Genomic DNA, 19,954 nt, shown 5'->3' with positions numbered 1-19,954 from the left:
GCAGGGAGCCTGCTTCTCCCTCTGCCTGCTCTTCCCCCTGCTTGTGCTCACTCTCTCTCTCAAATAAAAATTTTTTCTTAAAAGTTAAAAAAAGATTTTAAAAATTAAAGAAAAAAAAAAAAGGAGTGCTGCCTCATAGAGGCCCTCAAATTTGGGGGTGGTGCGTATGAACAAGAGGACTTAGGGAGATTCAGGAGGCCTCTGAGCCTTGGACAATCTGAGGTCCTGATCTTGCCCCAAGGATGATTCTGACAAGACAAAAACATCTGATCTGGAGAATACCCACAGGGCTGATAGTGAAGAGGGAAATCGAGCCCCAGGAAATCACCCAGTGAGGTGACCTGGGGGTGGCTGAGAGACCCCTAGACCCAACAGACACCCCAAAGGCAAGGAAGGGGGTCGCCAAGGTTTGAGAAGCAGGTGTGTGTGTGTGTGTGTGTGAGTGTAAGAGAGAGAGGGAGAGATCCCTGCCCAAGCCTGTCTCTGTTCTCCTTTCCTCTGCCCCCTTCTGTCAGTTTGCCCTATTCCCCATTCCCCCTTAGCCTAGGGCCTGGATGCCAGGGTGGGTGCGATGATGAACGTGACACAGGCTCAACGCTTAACATTGGGATTGACACTGGCGCCCCCTGGAGGCCAGTCTGAGGGCCAGCAGGGCCTCTGGGAGCTTTGGGATTTTGAGGGCAGCGACTGAGACAGTAGAGCCCCCTTCCCTGCCAGATTTTAATAGATTTTCAGATCCTGAGACCTGAGTTTAACTGATTCCCAGGAAATATTGGGGGGGGGGCGGATACAGCACAGCTGACACCAGACCTGAGGACAGCTGTGCCCACAGCTTCACAGTGATTCAATCATATGGAAGCAGAAGTTGGAGGATCCCTAGGTTGGGGAACCTGGGCCAAACCTCGCACCCTAGCCTCATTCCTGACTTCCTCTGGCTACTGCAGCCCAGCCTCCCCCAGCCCGATTTGGTCTACACCAACTGTGTCTGAGCCCTGTGTTCTCAGCACCTTCTGGGTTCTCTGTCTCTGTGGTCAGCTCCAGTTGCCTACTGACTTCTTCAGTCCCGATCTTGCTACACTGACCTGTTTCCAGTTGTGGGGTAACTAGCCCTAATTCCAGTCTTCACGGAGGGAGGGAAGTTCAGAAGGGTTTTCCTAGGAGGTGGCAAGGACTGAGGACAGACAGGCCCTTAGGAGTTCACCAGAGAGAAGAAAGGCATCCAGGCAGAAGGAATGTCCAAGCAAAGGCAAGGAGGTGAGATGGCAAATTCCACGGAATTCAGAATGGGCCAGTCCAGTCTGATGTGAGTGCTGAGTTCTGGGCAGGGGCATAGCACAGAGGTATGTTACGGGCTCAAGGAGGAGTTGGGTGAGAGATTTTCATCACAGGGTCTTTTGTCACCTTACCAGCAACTAGGACTGGTATTGAACTGGAATGAGGGAGATGGACCAGGAAGTCAGGAGACCCCTGGGATGAAGACTGGGCCAGAGTCAGCTGGAGGGCTGAAAGATGGGCCCTTAGACCGGAGGGTTTTCTCTCATCAGAAGATTTGCAACAACCTCCACACCCTCAAAGACAAATGTGCTAGTTTAAGCTCCCTCAGCCGCATAAAGGAACACTGTTCAGCCACAAAGGGTGCCTTCAGAGCATTTGTACAAATGTTATAAATATTTTCTTATCTGTCGCTGGCAGAAGTGTAAATTAAGGTTATCCCTACAGAGGGCAATTTGGCAACACTTCTCAAAATTGCAAATGCCCAGAGCCTTTGATCTGACGATTCCACTTGGAGCAACTCATTTTAATACATCTGACCACCTTGGAAAGGACCTACATGTCCATCACTAGTGGACTGTTGAGTGAGTGGGCGGTTCAGCCATATCATGGAGTACTACAGATTGGTGAAAAAGAATAAAACCTCCATACATGGATTCACGAAAATCTTGAAAACAGATTGGGGAAATAAAGCGAGGCGCGGAACAGTAAGTAATCCATGCTACCTTGGTGTAGAGAAAACATTTAGAAAGGATATGTACAGGGGCGCCTGGGTGGCTCAGTGGGTTAAAGCCTCTGCCTTCGGCTCAGGTCATGATCCCAGGGTCCTGGGATCAAGCCCTGCATCGGGCTCTCTGCTCCGCAGGGAGCCTGCTTCCCCTTCTCTCTCTGCCTGCCTCTCTGCCTAGTTGTGATTTCTCTCTGTCAAATAAATAAAATATTTTAAAAAAAAGAAAGGATATGTACAGAGGTATTTCAGTATGCTTGTATGTTACAGAATAACTGTGGAAATGTATATAATATATAATAAACTGGAAACAGAGAGATGCTGGAGAGTGGAATGGACAGTGGAAGGATACATTTCATCAGATACCTGTCTTCTGAATGCTGCATCTTATGGATGTTCTTCCTCCAACCCTGATGCCAAAAAGGAATTCCCCAAACTCTTGGAGCTGTTGTGGGGAGCTCAGGTGGGTTGCAAACCACCATTCCCGAAGGGCTGGCACTGGGACTTGCGTCCCTTTCCTCTGCTCACTGGGTCTGGTGCAGCCCCTGCCCAGGTCTCCCCTCCTCTTGGTGCCCGTCCTCCACGCAGTTACTGGACACAGCATTCCTTTCCTCCCTCCTTCCAGGCCTTGGCTGCTGGGTAGCTCCTGGCGCCACTCAGAGAGCCTTCCCCCTTGCCCCTTCCCCGAGCCACTTCCTCACACCCTTAGCCTCCACGGCAGGTTCCGCGGGGCTCTCTCAGGCGGGTGGGTGCTGGCGGTGCAGCCCGCTCACTGCCGTGCTCCGCGAGTGCCCGCCCCCACTTCCGCGACCCGGGGGCTGAGACGCTGCTGTCCTACCCCTCCGCTCCCAGGCCGCCAGGACACAGGTTACCTGTTAGGGCCCAGAGCCCAGGAGCCCTGGGAGCCTTCCGGAAACCGGCAGCGCTGATGGCCATCGGGCCTCACGCCCATCTACCCACCTCCAGACCGCCACCCCCACGCGAGCCTCGGCCTCGCCAGGAAGCCCCCGACCGGCGCCCGAACTCCGCAGCCAGCTAGCTCGGCAGCCGTCGAGGCCCCGCAGAGTGGGGCTCACCTGGCTCGGCCAGGAACCATGCGTTCTGGACAACATCTGGGAAGGGGCAAACCGTTTCTGGGGCTTGAGGGAAAGGGAGCCTCCGGGGGATCCAGAGCTCTAGGTCCTCCATCTTCACCCGCTGGGGATCCTCCCTCTCTCCATCCCTAATCCGTGTGATGGTCCGCCTGCCCCGGGGACCAACGGCGGCAGCCCGGCGTGGGGAGCAGTGGGGCCCGGTGTAAGGTGTCTGGAGGACGCGGCGGTAGTGGTCCCAGAACCGGCCAGCGAGGCGGTAGACTGGGGTCTAGGTGACCGGGCTGCGCCTGGGTACGCGGGGCAGCCGGGCCTGGCGGCCAGGACGCCCTCAAGTTCCAGGTGTGTGGCGGCCGCGCCTGCGCACTGCTGGACGGTGCTCGGGGCCCTCCACCCCGGGGTCATCCCCATAGAGGAGGGGCGGGGAGTGCTCACAGACCCGCAGTACTCCCGCCTACTCGGGTCCGCGCCCCGGCGGACTCAAGCCTCGCTCCTATCACAGGCAGTCAAGATAGACCACAGCAACTTGGCCCGGGACTTCTAAGAGCCGGAAGCCCAGGAGTGAGGGGTTCACTGACACAAGTAGTTCTCAAACTTGGCTGCCTAACAGAACCCCCGGAGAACTTAAAAAAAAAAAAAATAATAATAAGAAGAAAGAAACCCCAGCGTCCAGACCCATGAAATTAGAATCTGGGATGGGATCCCCGAGGTCTCCACTGTGCAGCGCGGGTGGAGGGCCAGCGGTGTGGATGAGACCAGAGGGATCGAGGAAGGGTTGGTCACCCGAGGTCTCAGATCAGCAAGGGATCACAGGCAAAGACAAAACCAGGCCCGCTCCAGCCGCCCCTGAGCTGCTTGCTCCCTTAGCCCGGATTATGCTTATTTCCCTTCTCTCAGACAATCAGAAGCCTTCCTGAACCTGCCCAGTGGCTCCCATTGTTGGGAGCCATCCTCACCACGTCTGCAACAGGAGCTTTCCACAGCAGGGCAGGGATCCCCTCTGTGATCCAGCTCAGGTTACCAAGACCTGGGAAACCAGGTGTGTATGTAGACTGCAAGAGTGGGGTCTTCTTCTTTTTTTTTTTTTTTTTTTTTTAAAGACTTTGTTACAGATAGAGACAGCGAGAGTGGAACACAAGCAGGAGTGGGAGAGAGAGAAGCAGGTGAGCCCCGGGCTCCTCACCAGCGGGGAGCCCCACGTGGGGCTCAATCCCAGGACGCTGGGATCATGACCTGAGCCAAAGGCAGACGCCTAATGATTGAGCCACCCAGGCATCCCAGGGTCAGGTCTCGACAGGGACCTGGGGGAGAGGGTCCATGACTAGACAAGAGAAGGGCCTCCCAACAGGAGCCAGGGAGGAGACCGTGTGCAGAGCCCAGTGATGTCCCGGTTTTTGCTGTGGCGTGAGGTTTCAAGATTTGGGCAGTGGCCTCTGCTGGCCTGCACGCAGGCTAGCTTAGCAAAAAGGTGGAGGGGCAGCCCCCACACCTGGCCCCATTTCCAAGGTTTTCCCTGCAATGGAAGAACCCAGCCGGTACTGCTGATCAAAATGCACCTTTTCGGGCGCCTGGGTGGCTCAGTGGGTTAGGGCCTCTGCCTTCGGCTCAGGTCATGATCCCAGGGTTCTGGGATCGAGCCCCGCATCGGGCTCTCTGCTCTGCGGACAGCCTGCTTCCTCCTCTCTCTGCCTGCCTCTCTGCCTACTTGTGATCTCTGTCTGTCAAATAAAATAAATGAATGAATGAATGAATGAATGAATGCACCTTTTCAAACAAAGTATTCTTCAAAGGTGTCTGTCTCTAGGGCACAGTTTTTTCTAGAATGGCTTAAGTTTTGGTATTTCAAGACAAACTTTTCTTTGAAATTCTGCAGAATCCTCAAAGTAGGAGCCAGAGAGTACATTTTAGCAGCATAGTTCTGTATACATACGGATTGGTGTCACTTCCTGAAACTCCTTGCCAGAGGTTTCACCACAAGGAAATGTGGACCTCTCAATACACACAGAGAAATATGTGTGGGAATGGGGCTCTGGCTTGAGGGGGATGTCAGGAAAATCAGTGTTGTCCCCCCTAGCCGCCAGCTGTCTACCTGCAGGTCCCTGGAGTTCAGGGGGAAGGCAATATACAGACAGGAACAGAAAAGAATGTAAAAAGTTAAGCAGGTATCATGTCCTAACTTGTGATGAGGCTGCTTGTCTTCCAGGACTTTCACTTGAAACCATCCAACCTGGGGTAGCTTGTGCTGAACAAGTATTTAACAGAAGCCTCAGAGACAGGTGCCTGAAGGGAAAACATCCAGGTTTTCCTTAGTGGTGTAAAGCGTGGGAACTACTGTTCCTTCTTCCAAAGGCCGAGATTGAGCACCAGCCCCCCATAGCACCCACTGCGCATACACACTCTTCTGCAGGGGGGCCCCAGCTGTGGGGAAGGGCCAACGCACCAACGCAAGACGCAGCATCCCCGGAAGAGCACCAACTGTTTCTATGTTTCACAGGCATTCGCCCGGTGCTTAACTGTTTGGGAGGCTGATGTGGGCTGAGGAGCCTACAGGCAGCACTGAGGAGACACCGAAACACCAAAGCCGCCGCTGCCACCACCGGCTGATGCAAGTTTTATTGAGACAATGTACAAACAGGCCATGGAAACAAGGGTTCTGATGCCGGGACCAGTAACGTAAAATGAATACAAAAATAAAAAGGCACTAATCTGTTAAGAAAAGACACTCGATATTCTAAGAATATAAGTCATTTAATACTGTTAATTTTATAGCACAAAATAAAACAAGCTATGATCCCCAAAAATAATTTTAAAAGCTTACACAGAAAATATTATTGCCTGAAGTTTATGATCTTTAAGTTACAGGTCAAAAGTTTTGTGTTGTTGCTGTCATTTTAAAACACACAGTGAAGACCGTCTAGAAGCAAGGCCACTGTTCCTCCTGCAGAGACAACGACCCTGTCTCAGGGAACTGTCCTTCTACTCCTTTAAAATATACAACCAGCTCAGTTTCCACTCTGATAGCAGTTAACCAGGGACAGAGGTCTCTGGTCCCAGAGGGTGGAGTTTGAGGCAGAGCTCAGTGGTGTCCACAGAAAGCATTAGTCTTAGGTACTGTGTTAAAACAATCAAAAAGTCACTCATTTTAAGAGGTTAATGAACATAATATTAAAGGATTAAATTATAAACACCTGGCACAAAAACACATCATCCCTTTTCAAAAATAAAATGGTAATATTCCTCTGAGCAAACATTACAAGAGCAGTGGCCGTCTGCCTTGGCCTGTCTTGTCTGTAAACAGCTGTAAAAGAAAGTCAGCACGGAGCCAGGGATCCTTGAGCTCCAAGGAGGGAGCAGCTGTCTTTCCCCCCTTTCTGTTTTCCAACAGTGAGCACAGAAGGTGTCTTGTCCGGGTGACCCAAGTTGTCAAATGGTAGCTCGCGGACACATGCTCCTCTTCCACCCTGCCATCAAGTGGTACCACACCACAAAGAAATGACAAGGATGACTCCTGTGTTAGAAGGTCCTTCTCAGGATAAATAAGTTTTGAGTTAAACCACCAATGCCCTAGAGTTCATAATTTGTTCAGTTCCCAAGTGAGTTAATTTAACATCCAAATATTTTAAGTGACACACAGTAGACCAGAACAAGTAGCAATAATGAATAATCCTAAAAGGAGACCAACCAAGGAACAAAGGCAGCTCCTCTGGAAGATTCGCATCGCTTTCTAAAACAGGAAGTCTTCCCCAATCACTGGGGAACCCAGGCACGAAGCTGAGGCGAGGATTTTTTTTTTTTTTTTTTTTTTTTGCATATTTAGTGTGATGAAGACAATCTCCCCGCCTGATGAAAAAAACTAGTAAGGTCCTAAGTCAAAAAGGTACTACTTTTGGCACATATCCCGAGAGTTCAGAACTCAAGGCTCACCTTATTTTGGGCTCCCAATCTCCTGGGAAGCCCTGGAGACATGCACACGGGCTGAAGTGACAAGCAGGCTTATTATGAAGCCAAAGTAGGTTTGCGGGGTGCTCAGATTCTGAAGTGGTCCACGTGAGGTGGGTCTTGCTATGGGTCCGCAGACACGGATGAAGGGAAATCGTGCTTCCCAAAATGACCATACATTTCTTGTACTCCAAACCAACTACTGTCACCAAAACATGCCAAGCCCCTCAGTTAAACTTGGTTTTTAAAAAGTCTTAAGGTTTGTGTCCTCTTTGAACAAGGCACAAACTCCACCTTCTGCTGGCCGGCCCTCTCAGTACCGGGTCACCGGCTGCAAGGTGAGTGCTGTGTCCAGGCGGACAGCGGGGATGCCGCCACGCATGTGCCACTCGCTGTGGGAGCTGGGCTGGGCCTGAACTCAGAATAAGAGACAACTACAGCGGAGAGGCAGCACCTTCAGAGCAAGAGGTGGCCACACTGTTCACTGATTAGGGAGAGCAGACTGCATTTTTCCCAGGAAAACCACAGACGGGCAGCCACAGTGATATTTTTCCCAACTGATCATTAACTTTGTCACAGGAACACTTTCAAGATTCCTTAATACGGTAGTTACCTGCCTAATGGAATACTGATTTAAAGAGAGATTGAAAAAATGGTTGCTTTGCTGGTTCTGTCACCACAAAATATATATCACTCTAACTCAAAACCTAAGACCCCTGGGAGACAGGGCCATGGTTAGAGCAGACACTCAGCAAATGATGCAATCACTCATTAGGTGGCTGCTACATTTCTAGGTCTGCTGTATTCATTATGAACCGAGGCCTGTCTTCACCAATTTCTAGAAGGGAGAGCAGACTGAATTGCATGAAGATTCCAGAATCCTCAACTGCTATGTGCACCAGACAAGAGATCAGCCTCACCGTTGTACCAAGCTGGCTTGTATGAACAGCCCTCTTTTAGCTAACAAGGAAATGTTAACATCAAATTGCTAAATGGTTAATGGTTCTCCCTAGTCACTAAAATCTTAGACATCAAATGCATGAGTCAATTTCCAGAGCCTGCATTTTCTTTGCCTCGGAACGTCATGGATACATAGACCGGGGAACCAATATTAGCAGCACCATCTTTCTCTAGCAGCCCTGTGAGCGTGGGCTGCAGCAGTGAGGAGTGGGCCTCAGTGAGAAGAATTTAAAGTTTCATTAATGAATTCAGCGATTCTATGAACAACCTTTTTAGAGAAACTTAATTCCTATACCTTAAAGGGGTGTATTCACTAAAAAGCTGTACAGAAAACTGGCCAAGTGCTTCCCCCCATTGCTCCTGTCATCACGGCAAACAAGGTAAGCAAAGCTTTCCCCAAATCACCCCCTACTCTGATGCTTTTGAGGACAACGTATTCCAAGAGGCCACGCACACAAGCTTGGCACACTACGACTGATTTTTCTGTGTTGTTTGCTATATGGCAAAACAGGTACAACTGGCAACCAAGGGCTGGTGTTTTTGTTGTTTGTTTTCATATTCCTTTAGTTACAGCAGCTTCAGTTTGGAAGCTCAGAGGCACGTGTCATTCTTTACAATATCACAAAAATCCAACCTGCTACTTAAAAACCTGTTCAGAACACACAAGTCTAATTAAGTCTTCCAAAACCAAACCAAAAAGGAAAAAAGAAGAGCCAGATTTGGGGAGTTTAGAACAGAATTCCCTCTTCTTTAAGGTTCATTTGCTCTGTTCTTCAAAGGAAAAACAAAGTGGTGACTGAGCCACTGCTTTGTGGAACAGCGACGGCAACATCTCACCATGGCCTCAAGCTCCATCTGATGAACGGGACAGAATCAGTCACAAGTACAAACAGGGCAGTGATGAGAAGACAGACCCTTTCCTCGTCAACTTCTCTTCACTTGTGTGCTTCCACCAGTATTTCCAGTTTATGATCCAAAAGAACTCTAAAATCTGCTACTCTTTGACAATACAACTATGATACAAATGCCGAGGCAGCCACTGTGTGCATTCCAAATGTGTATGAGAGACCGCCACTCTGCAGAAAGCTGGACATCGGCAATGCAGTGTAACTTGCCTATGAGAGAGAATGCTTTCCCACTTCAAAGGAGACTATGACAGGCAGAACAAGGAAGCAGCAGAAAACAGGCAACAGCAATCACTCATTTTCATCAGGGTTTTGAGGGTCAATGATTTTGACATGTGTAAAGGGGAAGAGCCCTTTGCGCCCGTTCACTTCACCTTCCCACTGGCCATTTATATTCATCCTTGTGACTTTCACAATGTCACCAACCTGTAAGGATGGAGAAAGAAGACAAAGTCAGCATTTTCTCTACAAACTAAAAAAAAAAGTTTACTTTATCTTATTTATTTATTGAAAGGCTTACTTTAAGCCATATTCACTGTTCTATCCACAGGAACCTACAGATTTTTTTAAGGATTTATTTTTTTCAGTGCTCAAACCAAAATCAAGCAGTGCCAAAGACACAAGGTGCTACCAATAAGCCCAGTGTTTTCCGCAGCTGATGAGAGTGTGTATTTTTTTTAAAAAGGTTTTATTTATTTGTCAGAGAGAGAGAGAGAGAGAACATAAGCAGGCAGAGTGGCAGGCAGGCAGAGGCAGAGAAAGAAGCAGGTTCCCCGCCAAGCAAGGAGCCCTATGTGGGACTTGATCCCAGGACTCCAGGATCATGACCTGAGCCGAAAGCAGAGGCCAAACCGACTGAGCCACCCAGGCACCCCTGAGAATGTGTATTAAATGAAGCAGCTTCTGAGCACAAAAGCAGCCTTTTTTTCCCTTCCTATATTGGTTATTAACTCTAACAGGAAAGAAATGAACACTTAACTCTGAGAATGGTTAAAGTGAAATCACACAAAAAAGTGTAAAAAAACCCCCACAAAACTAGGGGCACCTGGGTGGCTCAGTCATTTAAGCGCCTGCCTTCAGCTTGGGTCATGATCCCGGAGTCCCAGGATCGAGTCCCACATCAGGCTCCCTGCTCAGTGGAACGTCTGCTTTTCCCTCCGCCCTCACCGCCCCTCACCCCACTCCTGTGCTCTCTCTCACTCTCAAATAAATAAATAAAATCTTAAAAAAAAAAAAATTAAAATCTATCTCCACCCCAATTTACAAGGGGATGGAACTGCTGTCACCAAGACCTCACTCACCGTGCCATCTCCCCCAATGCCCAGAAGCAATAATGTCTCCTTGAGTTGTTCATTCCCTGGCCTCTCTGTGGGGCCATCACAGGGGAAGGAAGCCTAGGTCTGAGCATCTTTTTAGGACTTTAAACTGCAGGGTGAAAGGAATCCTAGCTATGGTCAGAGGACAGGCACTGGTTAGGGGCTGCTCAACTCATCAAAGGGAAGGCAGGAATTCTGTTTCAGAAGTGATTTTCAAATTGTTCTGCAGACCCACAGAGCTTTACAGAGGTGTTTTCAGGGCCCAACAAATGTCTGATTGGGATTTCAACTTAAGCCTGTATTTTATAAAGTTATAACAGAAAACAGTACATGGGAATGCTCTACTGCTACATTAAGCCGTGCTGCCCCAGCTGCTTTCCATGCACATCTTCCTTGGGATGAAGCTGCCTGTGCCATGCGTCTGACTGAAGACTCCCCAGATGACAAGGTAAAGGCTAAAAGAGACCTATCACTACTTGCAACAAAACACATTCAGAAATAAGCTGGATGCTGAAGTGGATAGCAGACTGCATCTGTCACTCATGTTATTTCCAGTTTTTTCCTTCCCATTCTGTCAACTGTCCCAATTGCCTTTTTAGCTAATTCTTATAAATCTCAACTTAAAAAATACATTTATACTTATAACAAATGTTAAATCTGACAGGCAACTAGGTTTCACACATTATCTCATTTGGAAAAAAAGGGTCTTCTTTCTGCTAAAGCTACTGGTCCTTGGGGCACCTGGGTGGTTCAGCTGGTTAAGTGTCTGCATTTGGCTCACATCATGATCCTGGGAGTCTCGGGATCGGCCCTGCATCGGGGTCCTTGCTCAGTGGTGAGTCTATTACTCCCTCTACCCCTCACCCCACTTGTACTTTCTCACTCTCCCTTTCTCAAATAAAATCTTAAAAACAAATAAAGCAAGCTAGCTACTGGTCCAGCAAGCTGACTGCTGGCCTGGAGTGACCACAGATCCCAGAGATGACAAGGCAGCCTTATAAGTCTACCTGTACACAGCTCTGGGCTCTAAAGCCAACCTTGGAGCCCCATCTGCCTCTCTTGGTTACTAGGTGGGCCACTGCCTTGTAAAGAAAAGGAGGCATGTTTTCTGAGGAGACTCCAGAGAAGGGAGGCTATGTATGAAACAATCATTTGAATTAGTATGTAAGATGGCTAGCATGAGGGGTACTTGGGTAGCTCAGTGGATTGAAGCCTCTGCCTTCCGCCCAGATCCTGCATCGGGCTCTCTGCTGGGCAGGGAGCCTGCTTCCTTCCTCTCTCTCTGCCTGCCTCTCTGCCTACTTGTGAGCTCTGTCAAATAAATAAAATCTTAAAAAAAAAAAAAAGATGGCTAGGACGAGCAGAAACACTAAAACCCGGTGATACAGTCTATAAAACAAATAAACAAGAAACAGAAAGCCAAAGAAAAAAACAAAAGGGGCTCCTGGGCAGCTCAGTTGGTTTGCGGGGGAACAGAGGGTGTCTGACTCTTGGTTTCAGCTCAGGTCATGGAGCCCCCATGTCAGGCTTCCCACTCAGGGGGGAATCTGCTTCTACCCTCTCTCCCTCTGCCCCTCCTCCAGCTCATGCTTTCTCTAAAATAAATAAATCTTGGTGGGGGGGGGGGCGGGGAGTAAGGTGCCTAAGATGAGAAAAACTTCAGAGACCCAAACTCCAGACTCCAACACTTATTTAGACCATGGCCCAAACAGAGGATAGCCGTTTCTTTCTTTCAAGATTTTATTAATTTGAGAGAGAGTAGAACAGAGGGAGAGAATCTGAAGCAGACTCCACACTGAGCACAGAGCCTAACACAAGGCTTGATCTCACAACTCTGAGATCAGGAGCTGGAACTGAAACCAAGGGCTGGATGCCTAACCAACTGTGCCATCCAGGCACCCCAAGATCCCCCATTTTTTTTTCTATTTTTTTTTTTTTAAGATGTTATCTGAGAGAGAGTGAGAGGGAGTGAGCATGAGTGGGGTGAGGGGCAGAGGGAGAAGCAGATTCTATGCAGAGCAGGGAGCCCAATGTGGGGCTCGATCCCAGGACTCCAGGATCCTGACCTGAGGTGAAGACAGCACCAAAAAATAAGTCCCTTTACAGGGAGGTCTGGAGATATGTTGCTTAGATGACTGAATGCCTCTCTACACAGGCCACTGGGAAGCAGACAGCTTAATGTTTTGTCAATGTCTTCCAAGTTTGTAAACTTGGTGATTTTGTTCTGATGTGACCACATAACAATATGAAAGTGGTTCACGCCGCTTAGAGCCAGTGGGAAGGTCCAAAGAGGACAGAGAAGGGAACATGCCCCTGTGGAGTATGCTACATAGACCTGGTTTCCAATTCAATGGACACCAGGAGTCGGGACCTGTTTTCACAGAGGTTTTTACCTGCAGAGCTTCTTTAGAGATGTTACCACCTCTCGATGCCCAAGGTACACTACCCTCCTAACAAGGCAGGCTGGGATAACAGATCTACAGTCTGGAGCTCTCCAATGTCACAGGCTGCTGGTTCACTACAAAGCAAAGGTAAAAGCCAGCAGCATCCAATCCTGGCCATCTGTGTCCCTGCCACCTTGCATAGTGCAAAGGCAGCATGGCCCAACTATGCCTGGGACCACTCAACCTCCCACTCTCGGTCTCTGCTCACCAAGACAGCCACTGTTTTTAATGCTCTATCTTCACAACATCCCCCTTGTGAACCCAGACTGGCTGCTTTGAGTTTTCTACACCTCCATCCTCCAGTTTTTTATTTTACCATTCTACTTGTGATTCTCCAAACCTACTGAGAAAGATGCAGTCACCGCATTCAGGCGGAAAACAGCAGTATTAACAAATGAAACTTCTCACCTTGTGGAAACCAGCCTTAATACTGGGTAAAATGAGAAAATGAGGCTCCCTGGTTAGAACACAGTATAAATAAGAAAAAACAAATTGCCCTAATTTTGACTCAAACGCTTTTATTTAGGAGCACCATTAATTCAACTCAGTGGTAGGATGGCTTATAAAGAGTTAATCTGATGGGCGCCTGGGTGGCTCAGTGGGTTAAGCCTCTGCCTTTGGCTCAGGTCATGGTCTCAGGGTACTCAGAGCCCCACATTGGGCTCTCTGCTCAGCAGGAAGCCTGCTCCCCCCTGCCCTGCCTATCTCTCTACCTACTTGTGATCTCTCTCTCCCTGTCAAATAAATAAATAAGATCTTTAAAAAAAAAAAAAAAGTTAATCTGGTAAGTAAGAATTAAGATTCTGGGGCGCCTGGGTGGCTCAGTCAGTTAAGCACCTGACTCTTGACTCAGCTCAGGATCATGACATTGAGCCCCATATCAGGCTCCACGCTTAGCACAGAGCCTGTTTGAAATTCTTCTCTTTCTCCCTCTGCATGCCCACCTCCCGCTCACATTCGCATCCAACTCTCTCAAATAAATAAATATATTTTTAAAAAAATTCAATTCTTAAAAATTTTTATTTTTTAAAGTAAGCTATAGGCCCAGTGTAGGGCTTGAACTCATGACCCCAAGACCAAGAGTTGCATTTCCAACAAATAAGCCAGCAGGTGCCCAAGAATTAGACTTCATATGATGAGAAGTTCTGAGACAAAAATAAAATGCCAAATACTCAATATGTATAGGAGAAAGGATGTAAAAAGCAACTCATGTGTTTACAGATTACATTATTATAATTATTTTCCAATTTATGTCACAGGTTCAACTGAAACACTTCAGTTGGTTGAACAATTAAAATTATCATTTTTATTTATTTTTAAAAAATATTTTATTTATTTGTCAGAGAGATAGAGGGGAGTGTGCACAAACAGGGGGGAATAGCAGGCAGAGGGAGAAGCAGCCTCCTCACTGAGCAAGGAGCCTGATGCAGGACTTGATCCCAGGACCCTGGGCCAAAGGCAGATGCTTAATGGACTGAGCCACCTTGGTGTTCCAAACAATTAAAATTTAAAGGTAAAGACTGAGAATTCTATTTTTGAGATTTGCATTAAAAATAAAGTTAAAAGGGGCTCCTGGGTGGCTCAGTGGGTTAAAGCATCTGCCTTCGGCTCAGGTCATGATCAGGGTCCTAGGATGGAGCCCTGCATCGGGCTCTCTGCTCAGCAGGGAACCTGCTTCCCTTCCTCTCTCTCTGCCTGCCTCTCTGTCTACTTGTAATCTCTGTCAAATAAAATAAATAAATAAATAAGTAAAAATAAAATCTTAAAAAAAAAAAAGTCAAAAAAAATTTGTAAAATACCCAGTGGAAAAAAATTACAACTAATAACACATTTTCTCTGGTGTTGTCTTTTTTTTTTTTTAAAGATTTTATTTATTTGACAGAGAGAGAGATCACAAGTAGGCAGAGAGGCAGGCAGAGAGAGAGGAGGAAGCAGGCTCCCTGCGGAGCAGAGAGCCCGATGCGGGGCTCGATCCCAGGACCCCGAGACCATGACCCGAGCCCAAGGCAGCGGCTTAATCCACTGAGCCACCCAGGCGCCCCTCTCTGGTGTTGTCTTAAAAGGAAATAACAATTAGAGAGAATAAAGAGATTTAATAATAAAAATCGAGTTTTAATATATTTGGGACATATTAAAGACTTTTGAAATATTGATTGTTTATAGATAATTAGTGCTGGGAGTCCACGTATTGCTTTCTCCAAGTCATAATATTTTAATTTATAGACAGTAGAAAGAGAATGTCTTTTTTATTCATATCTGGGAAAGATCATACAAATGTTTTTGATAATTATGAAAAATTTAATGTTCTGTAAAGTGGACCAAGAAGTTAGTTTTATTATTATTATTATTTTTTTTTGAGAGAGAGAGAACACACATGGGAGTGGTTGGGCAGAAGGAGAGGGAGAGAAACTCTTAAGCAGGCTCCACATCCATGCAGAGCTTGGCACAGGGCTCCACCTCACAACCCTTAGATCATGACCCGAGTGGAAATCAAAAAATCAAAATCAAAAGAGTTAACTGACTGAGCTACCCAGGCAAATCCAAGGAGTTAAGTATAATTTACATATTCTTCTCCTACCTTACAGAAGTCACAAAACAGGAAAACCCTAATTATGTTACTTGTTTCTAATAATAAAAAATTTCAGATCTGTGTATAAGGGAAGTTCTAATGTGAATAAAGAACCTTGAGTTATAGTAGAGACTTTGTAGAAATCCCACAGCTGGAAGCTGAAGTTGATGGAAACCTGGAAAAATGGCTTACATCCAATCTTACTCCGTTAAAAAGTAGTAACTTTTAAGCACAAACATAAGATACAGTAAGAGTGAACACGCAAATTAAAATCAGGTCTAGGTAAGAAGAGAGAAACCTTCGGCACGCAGGAGCTACTAGGATGCTACAATCTAGACCCCTGCATAAGGGCCACATCCCTCAATTTCCTCGAACTCTTCAGTGCACCTGTTCTAGACCCTTGGCCTCTTTGAGTCTTTCAGTGCAGGAACCTGCTGTCTCGTGTCTGGAGCTCAATGAGGCTGATGAGATGAGGTGCTTCACTGTCTGGCCTTTCTCTCCACAGTACAACATTCCTTCCTTATCTCCCTTTCATCTAAGAAAACAGACTGCCTCTGTCTTTATTTTTAAAATAATGAAATGGTGGGGCGCCCCATTTCATTCATGAAATGGCTCAGTCAGTTGGGCGTCGGACTCTTCATCTCAGTTCAGGTCATGATCTCATGGGTCATGGGATGGAGCCTGCCCACTTCTGGTTCCCCTCAATCGGCTTGAGGATTCTCAGCCTCTATCACCCCCTGAACTCACACGCACTCCCTCCCTTTCCCTCTCTCTAAAAATAAATACATAAATCTTTAAATAATGAAATAGGAAAGAAAAGTCATGGATAGAAAATGACTGATATCATTCTAAATTGACTTCTAGTTATTCTTAATAATCACAAAGAAAATACAATTAACGCATTAAAACAGACAACAAGGCAAGGACAAGTAAGAGGATGTGTGAGTATATAACTGTAAAGAGAATTCTGTGAGGAAAGGGAAGGGGAACCAGGGGTGCAAACACCCAGGTAGACTCTGTTATACAAAGGGATGATGGCCTTAGGGCATCTGTGCAGTCTTTAAGTAGTAGGCTGGCACTCAGAGCCAGATCAGAATTTGATCTTGTTAGTAATCTTGGTCTTGATCTGGCCAAGATATTGTAAAGAAAAAAAAGGCTAAGGCAAAAATGAGTGCAAACTGAAAAGAAACAAAGCTACAGTTTGGGGCCGATGAGTGTTGCTGATAGATACTGGGCCCTGCAACTTCAGTTTTCGTTTGCTCCACTCATTTGATGTCCTACAAAAAATACTTTGGAATTCTGTCATTTTTACCTATGCTTTCTCTATCTTCAACTGGACTCCAGATGCCCAGAGAGCATATATTTTGCCTGAAGTCTGCAATCTTAGCCTGCCCTGGCTGATGTTTGATAAATGTGAAAGAAAACAAAGTCTCACTTTCCTGAAAACCTGGCCTGGGGCAGCCCTCTCCTACATCTTGGATGAGTGCATCCCTCAAGCCTGGGGGCAAGAAACATGCTCTGACCCTCTGCTAATGGCCCCCTCCTCAGTTTCCCCAGTCTCTTACTACCTGGCTCTAAGTATAGCCATCCTGCCCTGATGTGCCTTCCAGCATCTACTGTTACCCCAGACTAACCAGCCCAGCTCCCAATCACCCTGCTCTCCTACAGCCAGACCATACCTACCACATTTGACTATTGCTCCCACCATTTCAGCGAGGAGCACCTGATAGTCCAAAGTCAATAGCGCAAGTCCAGTTCTCTCCCTCCAATGCTCCAAGGCATCTGAAGTAGGAGACTTCACTTGCCCCTTCTTACTCCCTGCTGCTCAGCTCTTTTTTGTGGTATTCTATAAAATAACACTACTATCAGCTGGGTACTTCCCATTTGCCATTTGTGGAAAGTAAGTCTCTGTGAAGCCAGGTGCCTTATTCTCCAGGATTCTGGCAACTTGCCCAAGGAGCCTCCATTCTCTGCTCTGCCTTGGTCACCTCTCCACCCCCACACAGCACTCTCTGAAGGAGGGCGTTTGTTTTGCTTATTTTACACTCCATGTCACAAGTCTCTTGTAAACTACTTTCTGGAGAAGTCTGCAGAATCACAGTTAAAGAGACAAGAGAAAACTATAGGTTGATGTCCCGCATCTGATAGATGGCCAAGCAGAGAAGCAAGGTGTTGGGAGAACAGAAGTAATAGGCACAGGATCTAGACAGTAAAAAACCTTTAAAAAAGACAATCAGAACTGGGTCACTGCTCTGCCTTTTAAACCTCCCAATACCTTTTCTCTGCCTAAGAGCAACATCCGAACTCCAGTCTTCAAGGCTCTGCCTCATCTGGGTCCTGACTCCTCCCATCTCTGACCTCAATTCAAGTCCCTCTGCTCCTCCCCTCCAAGCTACACTGGCTTTGTTTTAGTTTCTCAAACTTGCCAATCTCTTCCCCAGATATGGACTATACGACAGACACAAGGACATGATGTAAATACAATTCTACAACTGCACATCTTTTTTTCTTTAAGATTTTATTTATTTATTTGACAGACTGAGATCACAAGCAGGCAGTGAGGCAGACAGAGAAAGAGGGGGAAGCAGGCTCCCCACTGAGTGGAGAGCCTGATGTGGGGCTCGATCCTACGACCCTGGGATCATGAGTTGAGCTGAAGGCAGAGGCTTTAACCCACCGAGCCACCGAGGTGCCCGTACAACTGCACATCTTAAGACACAGTTGCCCAGAATCGTCAAGCTGGTCCTAAAAAACCTTGGACCTCTGCTCTTCTTCCACAGTTGAAGACCCAAGTGCCCCTCCTGAAAGGTTCTTGTAGGGATGCCTGGGTGGCTCAGTCAGTTAAGCAACTGCCTTTGGCTCGGGTCATGATCCCAGGGGTCCTGGGATCCTGGGACTGAGTCCTGCACTGGGTTCCTTGCTCAGCAGGGAGCCTGTTTCTCCCTCTGCTTGTTGCTCCTCCTGCTTGTGTGGGCTCTCTCTCAGACACGTTAACTATAAATAAAAACTTAAAAAAAAAAAAAAAAAAAGGTACATGGGAACTGTTAACCAGGACACCCAGCTAAGCAACTGGTTATCAGAGTAGGGATTCCTGAATGGAACCCAACCCCACACCCATGGTGGTCACTGCCCTCTGGAAGCACTGGAATCAGCATAGAGAAGCACTGTACTAAGTGGGTTTCAACCTTGTTAGTAACAACATGGGTCCTCTCAAAACTGGTGAGTGGTTGGGAAGGATGCCACGTATTAGAATGAGGTAAGGGACAGGCCTGAAAAGTAGGGGTCTAATAAATTACTGTGATGGAGGGGTGCCTGGGTGGCTCCATCGTTAAGCATCTGCCTTTGGCTAAGGTCATGATCCCGAAGTCCTGGGATGGAGCCCTGCATCGAGCTCCCTGCTCCTCGGGGAGTCTGCTTCTCTCTCTCCCACTCCCCCTGCCTGAGTTCCTTCTCTTGCTGTCTCTCTGTCAAATAAATAAAATAAAATCTTTTTTTTTAAAGATTTTATTTATTTATTTGACAGAGAGAGATCAGTAGGCAGAGAGGCAGGCAGAGAGAGATGGAGAAGCAGGCTCCTTGCTTGCAGAGCAGGGAGCCCTGCGCCAAAGGCAAAGGCTTAACCCACTGAGCCACCCAGGCGCCCCAAAATAAAATAAAATCTTAAAAAAAAATTACTGTGATGGATACCAAGCAGCTGAGGAAGACAACGGGAATATGGAGAAGATAAGCCGAGTATTGAAAACTGCCAAGAACACTCAAACCTCACGCCTTCTAATTAACTTGTGATTCTGACAGTCTTTACAGGATGCTTCCTACACCATTCTACATCACTAATTTTCTAAGATTTACTGCATTATCTATTGCAGCTCAGTTCTCATCCTCAAGGAACCTCTCTTTTCACTGTGGGATAGACAATAATCTGTCCAGATGTGGTAGATGCTCAATAAATGTTTGTTAGGGAATAAACAAAAGCAGAAAGTGGAAGAAAAACAGTACCAAGAAGTCCATGCTGCAGAGCACAGGAGCAGGAAACTACTGCCTTTTTTTTTTTTTTTTTTTAAGATTTTATTTATTTGACAGAGATCACAAGTAGGCAGAGAGGCAGGCAGAGAGGGAGGGAAGCAGGCTCCCTGATGAGCTGAGAGCCTGACACAGGGAGCTGAAGGCTGAGGCTTTAACCCACTGAGCCACCCAGGTGCCCCAGGGAGCTACTGCTTTGACCTAGGGAAACTTGACTAGTAGAGATTAGTCAGTCAAGGTTCAGAATGAATAGGAGAGACATCTGAGGGTCATCTGACCATTAATGCCTCATTCTGGCCTTGCAGGAGCTCTCACATGTCAAAACACAACATGTCATTCCTTATGCTATTGCTAGCTCAGTCCAAGGCCCTTCCCATGGGGAGCAAGCCCTAGAACACCAACACAGGAAAGATGTCCTGGCTGTGTTTTGCTACCAGCTGCCCACAATTACAGGCCTGGCTGTGGACCAGCTTCTTCACAGATCCACTGAAGAATGCTTGGGCTCAGATCCTAAAAATGCCATCTTGCTGCTCCTCTCATCATGCCCGATTCTGGTAAAATGCCCTTCCTTTGGCTTCAGGGTAGGACTGAGCCCACAGAACGACTCATTTCTGAGAGCAGAGTGATCAAACTCTGATCGAAGTTGGTGGATATCAACTCAGTTCAAGGAGCACTCTAAGCCTGGAACAAGAACATGTGGCTGATCCTATC

At 47.2% G+C, this 19,954-nt stretch overlaps 1 protein-coding gene across 1 annotated transcript in view; it reads right to left on the bottom strand.

The window, feature by feature from the left end:
- Nucleotides 1-5,822: 5,822 nt before the first annotated feature.
- CRKL (CRK like proto-oncogene, adaptor protein) overlaps nucleotides 5,823-19,954 on the bottom strand; it is a 42,544-nt gene continuing 28,412 nt past the window's right edge. The window contains exon 3 of the mRNA XM_046025585.1: nucleotides 5,823-9,320. Coding sequence (XP_045881541.1) covers nucleotides 9,186-9,320 — 135 coding nt within the window. The 3' untranslated portion in view covers nucleotides 5,823-9,185. The remainder of the gene's footprint in view (nucleotides 9,321-19,954) is intronic.

Source organism: Meles meles, chromosome 12, assembly GCF_922984935.1.
Source record: "Meles meles chromosome 12, mMelMel3.1 paternal haplotype, whole genome shotgun sequence".
Lineage (NCBI taxonomy): Eukaryota > Metazoa > Chordata > Mammalia > Carnivora > Mustelidae > Meles > Meles meles.
The sequence above is the reverse complement of the archived record's forward strand: the minus strand, read 5'-3'. Positions and strand labels throughout refer to the sequence as shown.